Here is a 10,054-nt window from a genome sequence, read left to right on the forward strand (position 1 = left end):
AGTGGGCACTTTGGGGTGGAGATAACTGGGCACCTGGAGGTGGGCACCAAAACCATCTAGGCACTAGGGACATGTGGGCACCTGAAGAGGTGGGCACCAGGACAACAAGGCACCAAAACCATCTGGGCACTAGGGACATGTGGGCACCTGGATGAATTAATTAACTTTAAACTATACAGTATTTTACTTTATATAGGCTACAGCAGCAGTGCAGACAGGCCGCTCACACCTCCTCTCAGAGTCCTATCACATTGATAGCTGGCTGACTGACCCACATTCATAGGCCTAGCCGGCTAGCCCCCCATATATATCACCCCATCTCACGTCCAGTGTGCAGATTATTCATAATGTCGTTTCACAACTACTACAGACCTGGGCTGACATATAGGCCTATCGAAGAGCGATTCCTAATTGGGTTGTCGTCCACTGTAGTAGTACCGGTGCTTGTAAATGTGATCATGTTGGCCATGACACAAATTCTAATCGATGTAATTACCATCTAGGCGCGAATTTCCCACGGCACTGCCTGCCTGCCTGCCACTCTGCAGCAGATCTGAGGGGAAAAGGACCCATTACAGCCTTTCTCGCCTTTATAGAACATGTATTTACACAGCCTAGCGTTTAGAGAAGAAAGGCTGCAATAATCATGCTGTCTGCTCGCATCTGTAGCCTGTGCAGCAGGCGACCCGATCGGAGAAAAAGGGCCTGGCTGCTATAATAACCCTGATTTAGATTTAATTTTATATCATATCTAGCTAACGAAAGCTGTGCTCGTGGTCCCTGTGGTCTCTCCTAAAAGGCATCAATATATTAAATTCGGTAATATACGATGAGACCTACCTGCCATCCTGGAGATGCAGCGGTACGGGCGCGTCACGCCTCTCCCACAACCGCGCGGCGCGGAGCGCGCTCCCTGCGAATACAAGAACGCTCGCCCCAAAACACGCTCGCCCCGGGTCAAATCCGGCAACTGTTGTCACCTGGTAATATTCCTAAACGTAACCTCAGTAATAATAATGCCTAACCTTATTCCTAAACGTAACCTCAGTAAAATTATGCCTAATCTAATTTAACCTTATTCGAAACCTAACCTCAGTAAAACTATGCTTAACGCCTAACCTTATCCTAAACAACCTAACCTCAGTAAAACTATGCCTTAGCCTACCTAACCTAACCTTATTCAAACGTAACCTCAGTAAAAAACGGTGCCAAAACTTAACCTTATCACTAAACTTAACCTCAGTAAAACTATGCGTAAGCCTACTTATTTTATATACCTTATCCTCAGTAAAACAATTACAAGAATACAAGAACCACTGCTAGGGGGCGAGTGGTCCGCGAAAGAAATGGAGCGAGCGTGTTTTGGGGCGAGCTTTCCGGTTACCCTCCCTGCCTGCAAACGAAAGGAGAAAGAAACCTGTCTCTCGATACAAGCATATTAGGCTTTTATTCTCCGTTTGGTGCGCTAGTCTGCCTTTCCCTCGCAGTAAGAGGTGTAAAAAGAAAGCTCGTACTCCTCTTCAGTTCATACGTTAATTCATTCATTTTCAGGGTGAAACGTCACCAATCAAGACAGTCCTCTAGACCACTGTTTCCCAAACAGTGGGTCGGGACCCATTTGTGGGTTGCGGAACGTTTTTTGTGGGTCACAAGTAAATATCCTCTTATTTTTTGTTTCCTACATTATTATTTTTTTTACATTTTTTATCTAAAATGTTCATGAATTCGAAACATTTTTCAAAATAGTTTCATAAATAAATGCCAAAAATCCAAGAAATTCCATAATTAAGAAAACAAATGTCTAAGAAGTAGTGAAAATATTTTCACTAGTTTGGGTCACAGCAGGGAGACATCAAATTTCCCTTTTGGGTCTCGAGCCAAAACGTTTGTGAACCACTGCAATGGACCGATTGTAGTTTCTACTCATTCGGGGCACATCAGGGTCTCTGTGCCAGTTTATGCCCCGTTCTGTAACAGCCACTATTGATCATTGGGTCTAAATGTACTTAAAACACTTTTTTTTGGCTCCACACTCCACAGTAAGCTGCACTGTCCACAAAGGCTCGATTTATTCAGAGGATAAAGTGCATAATTTATGCAGAGAATCGATCTCCAACCCTGACAGTCCTCTTTCAAAGTTAATGGCAGAGATGAAGGCTACACTTAGATGGAATGGGCAGGAAGACACAAGTGTGTGTGTGTGTGTGTGTGTGTGTGTGTGTGTGTGTGTGTGTGTGTGTGAGATAGAGAGTGAGGGGCCATGGGGGAATGACTTGACTGACAGATAGTCTACTATATGTATCAACTAATATCACTACTATATGTATCAACTAATATCACTTATCAGGTGGTTATAAATAAATGATGTTACATTGTATGGATGGATGCAATCTGCTTAGCTGTAAGTTGTAACCTGTAGATGGATATGGCTTATATACAGTATTTATAGCAAAAAGATTTTTACAGTTGAAACATCACGTTTTTGTTGCTCAGTTCATACTGACCTAGTGACCTTACAAGCAAATTACAATTTGAATAATAAAGACAACAGACACAGCCTTAATATGTATTTAGTCAAAAAAGGCAAATAGAACGTACTTCCATATCCTCTCGTTGTCAGTGCATTACACTTGAGCCTTCAAATTCTACTGCTTTGATAATATTATAAACAAACACAAAAGAAAAGTCAGTCACATGTAACAAAACATCAGAAGCGTTATCACTGAAGCATAAAAATTAAACAACACTTTTCAGCAAGGTGCTTTCATAAGAGCTCTCTATTGCAAAAGTTGGAGTGTTAATTTAACTAGTGTGTGTGTGTGTCCGTAGCTAATCTTGCAAACCACTTGATGCATCAGCGCCACATTTCATGTAACACTGTAGGCAAAGTAAAATATGTAAATATTTTTTACATATAGTCGATACTTTTGGAAAATCTTTATTTCTTAAAACTAAAATTTCATACTGGAAGTCAAAGGAGGTCAGACTGGGCTGAAACTTCACCAAAATATGGAGACAACTGATGTCATAGATAGTACTGACATCATACGAAGTCCGAGGTCCACATGGAAGCCACACCATAATTAGACCCTATCTTGTTACACTCTCAACAGATAAATTAGCACTCCAGAGTTTACTGCATGGACACAGGTCCAGTGCAGAGAGGTGTCTGTGTCAAATAAAGGCAAACATCTCTGTCCCTCAACTAGATAGGCAGAGTTAAGGCACTCTTTTATTCCGGGAAGGAAGTGTGTCCTCCTCTACAGAGCGGACGCCAGTTTCTCCACCTCTCTGATGGAGATGAACTTCGGCAGACGCCTCACTTTCCTCTTGGTGTTGTGCTTGAGGTTCCGCTGGTACATGTCTGCAACAAAGAGCGAGGAGAACAGGATAAAGATGCAGAAGGGGGGCAGTGCTAAATGGAACAGTTCACCTTTTTTTTCAAGATAGTCTCCATGGCTCCTTACTAATGCTCACTACACTTTAGGACAGTACCACACACACACACACACACACACACACACACACACACACACACACACCTCTCTGTATCTTAGGTGGACTGTGACATCTTGTTTGAAATGACCATCGGTAGGCAGATTTTCAAACAATCCAAACTCAATTTCAACATTCTAACTTTCCGGGAAGAGAAAGGCTGTACAGTAGTTTTCATTGGAGAGGGGGACTGATGAGGTTATTGCTAGGCAGGTTTCTGAACTGTCCACAGCCTACCTCTGAGACAAAGAGTGTATAGGCAGAAATGGCACCATCTTATAAAATACATTAGTGAAGACCAATTATATGAAGATAAGGTTTCAAATAGATGCGTTTTTCATTCAGACGGGTAGGACACCAACTGGTTGACACGCAGTGCTGCCTGAAGCTCATAAGCACAATATCTCCCCTGGCCAGTGGCAAAGTAGGAATTGCCCCTTGGGATGAGTGGTAGAAATTTGGTCTCATGCGGGAGACTCAGGTAGGACATAAAAGTTTACGAATTGCAGCTTTCACACTGAGAGTGTCCAAATGGATCTTACGGGTTCATTTGGTTAGATTTGTACACTGTCAAGAGTTACAAATGGATAAGTTAACACCTAGGATTTCACTGTGTGGCGATCCTTTTCAGTGTAGTTTCTAAATAGGATTTAGTTTCCTGGACCCTGCTGATGGAGCATGATGGGTAGGGATGGGTAATATTATCGATTTCGCGATATATATAGATATTTTATTTCGCGATACTGTATCGATACTCCAGGCCACCATATCGCGATTTTTTTTTTTTTTTTTTTTTTTTTCAGATACAGGCTTTATGAAAAAACATTCAAAGAACCTATCACTGATCTGCAGCTACTCAATATGTAGTGTATATATATACACACAATATGTAGTTGTGATATATGTATATATCGCAATATGTATCGTATCGCAATATATTGCAATATGTATCGTATCGCAATATATCGTGATATCGCAATATATCGCAACAATATCGTAATATATGGCAATATGTATCGTATCGCAATATATCGTGATATAATCGTATCGTGACCCAAGTATCGGGATACGTATCGTATCGTGAGATTCTTGCCAATACCCATCCCTAATGATGGGACAGGACAGAGAGGAGAGCCGTTACCTTGGAAGCTCAGGTAGTACTGGCGTTGGCCTTTCATCACTGTGATCTCAGCTGTGTTATCGGCGACATAAGCCTCCTCCAGATCCCGGGACGTCACTGACGTTAGGCGCTGCTTATCATCCTAATCGAGGAAGAACACAAATTAAGTCTTTCATTTCTATTACTCATTCTGAAATTGTGGCTGAATTTAAAAACTATCCGTTTTCATGCAGTTTATGCAATACAGATTACATGTGATTATTATTATGATTATTATTAATCCCCAAGGGGATTATTTAATTGACTGCGATAGCAATTGTGCTCAAACTACTTGGCTATAGTCACCCCAATCCCCAAGACCTGGAACACATCTGTATCACTTTTTAGATTTTAGCTAAAAAAAGCATTATTTTACACTTTGGCTATTCAAAAATAGCAGATATACAAGCTCATAGCGCGGCACCGAGTGCCGCGCAACAAGCTTGTATATCTGCTATTTTTTTTAAATCGAGAAAATGTTTACAAATTAATATATTTATAATCTTTTAAAGCGAACATTTTTAACTCAAATCTTTCCTTCTGGGGGGTCCCTGGAACAAAATATTTTGAGGTGGGGGTCGGCGGCCAAATACATATAATTTTGGGGGTCCTTGACAATAATGAAAAAGTTTGAAAACAACTATTATCACAGCACAATATACGTTTTGTTTTTTTAAACTGTTGGGATTTAGAAGACATTTTGTAGAATCGGCTTCAGGTCTTAATGGGTTAATATTACTCTCCTTGTAGAGGTTTGAGAATTAGGGTTCTCCACAGAATGTCAGCCATTGGGGCTTGGTAGGGATGAAGTCTTAACGAAAATGACCCACCGGCCGTCCGTACTCGACCCAGTTCTCGTGGTCGCCCTTGTAGTACCACAGCCACTCGGTGGTCAGGATGTAGTGGGCCGGCTTAGTCACGGAAGAAACTGTGGAGAGACGACGAACCGGGACAGACTCCCGTGTCATGGCCAGGAAGTCCACGGGCCTTGCACCCGGGCTGCGAGAGAAATACCATCAAGAGAATCAGCAACTATTTTTTACTTTCACGTTCATTGATGAGCACATTTTGGGAGGAGGGATTTACATTGTCACCTTTGTGTTTTGCGTGGGTCACAGTAGGTACGCTCAATCTCCTCCATGTTCTTCAGATCCCTCCAGCAGTCTCCTTCAAATATCTCCCACTTGTAGGGAAGGTTAAAATGCACACGTACACACTTGTCTAGAAGAAGCATGAAATAACAAGAATTTTTACTTTAAAAAATTGAAATATCTTCTAAGGGGAAATCAGTGAGTGACCCATAGCTTTACAGTATAATCCCAAATGTTGTGTCTCTGCAAACAGCATATAAATATATGATATAGCCACACGCTCATCCATATTTATCCTTTGTCGCCACCAAGTGAAATCAAAGGGGACTTGCAATAGTGGGGGTGCAAAGTGGTGTTGATAGTGATTATCATTCAGTGGGAACATTGATTATGCTTTGCAAGGGTGGGTTTGGTGCCACCGCAGCCAATCAGAAAAGACTATCCAAAGCGACTGTATAGGGTTAAATAAAAGCTCACCCTGGAATCTACAGTGATTGCGGATGAAATGTAGGCAGATCTCATTCCTCTCATCTATCTGAGTCAATGATAGAGTCCTTGAGAGTGGGTCAGGCACGTTCTCTAACATTCAAATCAAGAGATAGCAAGAATACACAAGAAATAAGTGTCTTTTTCTGTTCTTCTGTTCTCAACAAAAAGAAATCAACAAGGAATTCATTAAAAACACAATTGTGAGACCCACGATGAATTCAATGTTGCTATATGATGGCGCAAGTGTGAGCATGGGTGTTAATGTTAATAATATGGTTATAATCAGAAGCCTGATGGTCTGCAAATATACTTTTAACAACAAAACATTGTTTTGTTGTTAATATGATGTTTGACACTACTGTAATTGATTTTCCACAAAGTATATAGCAATTCTAAGTAAAGGTCATGTTCCATGTTTCCAATCGCTTTAATTCCCCAATTACTTTAATTTCTCTTTCCAACCCTCTCTCTCCCTCTCCCTAGAGGACAACAGTCATACAGTCTTAGGAAAAAGTGACATTACAGATTTTGTCAGAATATATAGTTATATATACTGCATGTCTGTCATACTTTTTCTGACAGAAGAAAGTACCTACTATTTGCACTGTATAATCACCTTTATAGTCACAAAGTTTACTTTGGTGTCATCTGTACCTCTCAGTACCAAAATGCAGATCATCAGTATAGATTTTGTACACACCTGATATGGTGAGGTGGTAAATGTTCTGGTAGATGAAAGGCAGGTCATGAATGATGTCCCCACTGAGGCCCCTCTCCTCCAGCATACGGCATCCATGTTGCTCCAAGACGTGTTGCCGCTTGCACTTGTGGCCAAACAGACAATCGCCTTGCACATAGTGCATGCACAAGTGCACCTTGGCACAGTCGTCTCGGAATCTACAGGTGCCATACGGTCCAGTGTCCTTATTGTAGTGAGAACACACCTGCGCGAGGGGCACACGTCAACATTAAGGGAGAACCACCTTGGCAACATCTCTGCATGCCGCCACACAATGTCAACATACTGTACTGGACTGTCAGAGGGTTAGGGAAATCAAACAAAAAGTAATAAAACCTCACACACTTAAGTGTTCTACTTTACCTCACTGGACACGGACACTTCCCTCAGGCCATACGCACATCAACAGGGTGCTTTTTTTTTATATTTTCTTTTTTGTTTGTTTGTTTTCTTTTCTTTTGATGTTTTAAAAAGATACAGGTTCTCCCCCAGGTTCCTCAAGGCTTTTCTTCATCCACTTCTTCACCCCATCTGGGCTTTACATTTTTCTTTTTTTTGTCTTGAATTGGTTTACACTTGAACTACTTTACTAACTACACTATGGACTACAGTATGTCTTTTTTTACTCTTTACTGTAGCGAGTGAAACTGCTTCACATTCACAGGTGCATCATCCAATCAAAGAGGACCGTCATTTCACTGAAGCTGCACTTGTACACCTTACCTCCCGTTCCACAAATAACAGGATGCACGTTAACTACTCTGGGTTCTTCCCTGTCCAGACAGGTTGAGAAAGAGCAGAAGTGAAAATGAAAGCAAGACCAGCTATAGCACTGACACACTGGCAGATAGAAGCACCACGCCTATCAGGAGAAAAACCTGTAACGCAAAAACGTCCCACATTTAAATTGAGATCACATTGGATAACAAGAAAATGTGTTTCAATAATGAATTGGTTGATTCCCTTTGAGGACACACTGTATGTCCAGCTTGGGGGTATCTACAAGGGAAGCAGCTGCCAAACTTTGAAAGACAAATGTTTTCATTTATAATTTTTGGAATTAAAATGCAAGTGTCTTGTGTGTATGTGTGTGAGGTGTGGGGTAGGTGGGGTTACCTCGGGCAGCAGGCTGGGGTCATTCTGCAGCAGCAGTAGAAACAGGTCATCCTCACTCAGCTCATGCAAAGTGCACTCTCTCAGCAAAGGATAGTTGTGATCTGAACGTACGTCATGGGAGAACTTGCATGGCTTCCTACAGAGAACAAAGATATAAGGTGATCATCACTGTCTACTCTCTAGACAATGCATTACGTTTCATAACTAAACAGGTACACAGTAAAACATTCTCAGGGTTAATTTATCCATTTGAAATTTTAATGACTAAGAAGACGTTATTTCAACCAATCTGTTAAGACATTATAATAACTAGCACATCTGCAGTGGTTGGAGATGGTCTCCCTAATCAACAGCTTTTACACCATCCTGACTCCTGAGCTGAATGTGAAATATGTTAGGCCTGCTGGCAGAAAAATCTGCTCTTCACTGAGTGTAGCAGAACTCTATAGTGTGTAGCCGCAGGGAGGGGAGGCTGCTATCACTAAACATTCATACATGTGACAGTACTGCCGAGTCAACAGCCCAAACATTTAGCCATGTATCAAGACTATCATAGATGTATTTAATCGAGTCTGACTTTCACTTTCGTATCTACGATAGTCTTGGCCTGCACCCCCCAGTGCGTCCTGGACTTTCACCAGTAAAGCCTGTACTTCTCCCTACATATACAAAAGAAATATATATAAGGTGCTTACCCGGTTGCCCCAAATGTTAACTAGCGGTCCGGACTCTTTATGCAATGTATTAGTCAGTATTTTTCAATATAGAAGTGTTTTAATCCCGTCTGTGTCGGATTCTGTCGGCAGTTCCCTGTATTCCTCAATGGGCGGTAGTGACGGGGCGCTTCCGGTGAAAGCCAGAATTACACTCAATGTAAACAGGAAGTAAACAAGGGGGGAAATGGCGTTCAGCCACAGACGGGATTAAAACACATATCTATTGAAGAATACGGGCTAATACATTGCACAAAGACTCCGCAACGCTAGTTAACATTTGAGGCAATCGGTTAAGCACCTTATCTATATATTTTCTGTACATTTACGGAGAAGTACGGGCTTTACTGGTGAAAGTGCAGGACGCACTGGGGGGGTGCTAGCCAAGACTATCGTAGATACGAAAGTAAAAGTCAGACTCGATAACAAATACTATGAAAAATCTATGATGGTCTTCTTGATCCAAGACTATCAAACATTGATCCTTTAACTTGCCTTCCTTTCCCATATCTGCAGTTCCCATAAACGAAATATCTGCACAGGTGCAGATTCTGACAATCGGTACAGTCTTGTTTGGAGTAACTCCTGCACAGTCGCAGGGACGTCTTGGCCACAATGGCACAGTCGGTGGTACCCCATTCTTCCTCCTGGCTCTTCTTCACCACCAAGAAGCGAGGGCACTTCTTCACTATGTAGCAGAAGAACTCGTCCTCGGTGATGTCGAAGCGCTGGAAGACCTGCTTGTGGAGCTCGACGAGAGGCATGGAGCCTTTGTTGCTGCACAGGACACTGGTGGCATAATGAATGATTCTAGCATAGCTATTAGACATTTTACTGTCTGGGTCTGGGAGCCACACACAGCGGAAGTGGGTCCCGTGTTGCCAGGTCTGCTTGTTATAAGCGACTTTGGGCTTGTTTTTCTGTAAAGTTGCTTGTTTTGGGCTTGTTTCTTAAGTGTAGTAGCTTATTTAGGCTTGCTTCCAAAAACATTTTCATGAAAATATTTTGTGCCAAGGAGCATTTGTGTCTAGAATGTTTCAAAAATGTTCCAAATATTCCACATTTTATTGCAGAGTTTTTGAAAATAGCAGATCTACAATTAAGCTCACAATGTGTCGCATCCGGACGTGTTGTGAGCTTGTAGATCGTCTAGTTTCAAATAGCAGGACGCATATAGGTGTGTAAAGTGCTCATGTGTTTTGGCATTATTGTATATTATTGTTTGTCTTTTAATGTTTCGATGAATTGAATA

General features: G+C 41.7%; 1 protein-coding gene across 2 annotated transcripts; it reads right to left on the reverse strand.

Moving 5' to 3' along the window:
* Positions 1–2,554: 2,554 nt before the first annotated feature.
* parp12b (poly (ADP-ribose) polymerase family, member 12b) lies at positions 2,555–9,682 on the reverse strand. Of its 2 annotated transcripts, none has more exons than XM_080420808.1 (8): positions 9,298–9,682; positions 8,090–8,225; positions 6,935–7,178; positions 6,223–6,324; positions 5,749–5,875; positions 5,485–5,653; positions 4,637–4,757; positions 2,555–3,364 (listed from the first exon to the last, which is right to left on the reverse strand). In XM_080420808.1, the coding sequence occupies exons 1-8, from the start codon at positions 9,630–9,632 to the stop codon at positions 3,261–3,263; spliced, it is 1,338 nt and encodes a 445-aa protein (XP_080276934.1). In that variant the 5' UTR covers positions 9,633–9,682; the 3' UTR covers positions 2,555–3,260. The 2 variants fall into 2 exon arrangements, with proteins under 2 accessions (XP_080276934.1, XP_080276935.1); XM_080420809.1 differs by having other exon boundaries at positions 8,090–8,221; positions 9,294–9,682.
* Between the last annotated feature and the right edge of the window lie 372 nt (positions 9,683–10,054).

The sequence above is a fragment of the Gymnoscopelus braueri genome (assembly GCF_963280865.1).
Source record: "Gymnoscopelus braueri genome assembly, chromosome: 23".
NCBI lineage: Eukaryota > Metazoa > Chordata > Actinopteri > Myctophiformes > Myctophidae > Gymnoscopelus > Gymnoscopelus braueri.

Bases quoted from the DNA above. Each gene is read 5' to 3' on its own strand.
- parp12b (XM_080420808.1), bottom strand. From the start codon at position 9,632: ATGTCTAATAGCTATGCTAGAATCATTCATTATGCCACCAGTGTCCTG. The intron at 7,179-8,089 runs GTAACCCCACCT...CCCCTCGCGCAG, and splicing joins ACCCCAGCCTGCTGCCCGAG to GTGTGTTCTCACTACAATAA. The intron at 5,654-5,748 runs GTGACAATGTAA...TTTCTCTCGCAG, and splicing joins GACCCACGCAAAACACAAAG to CCCGGGTGCAAGGCCCGTGG.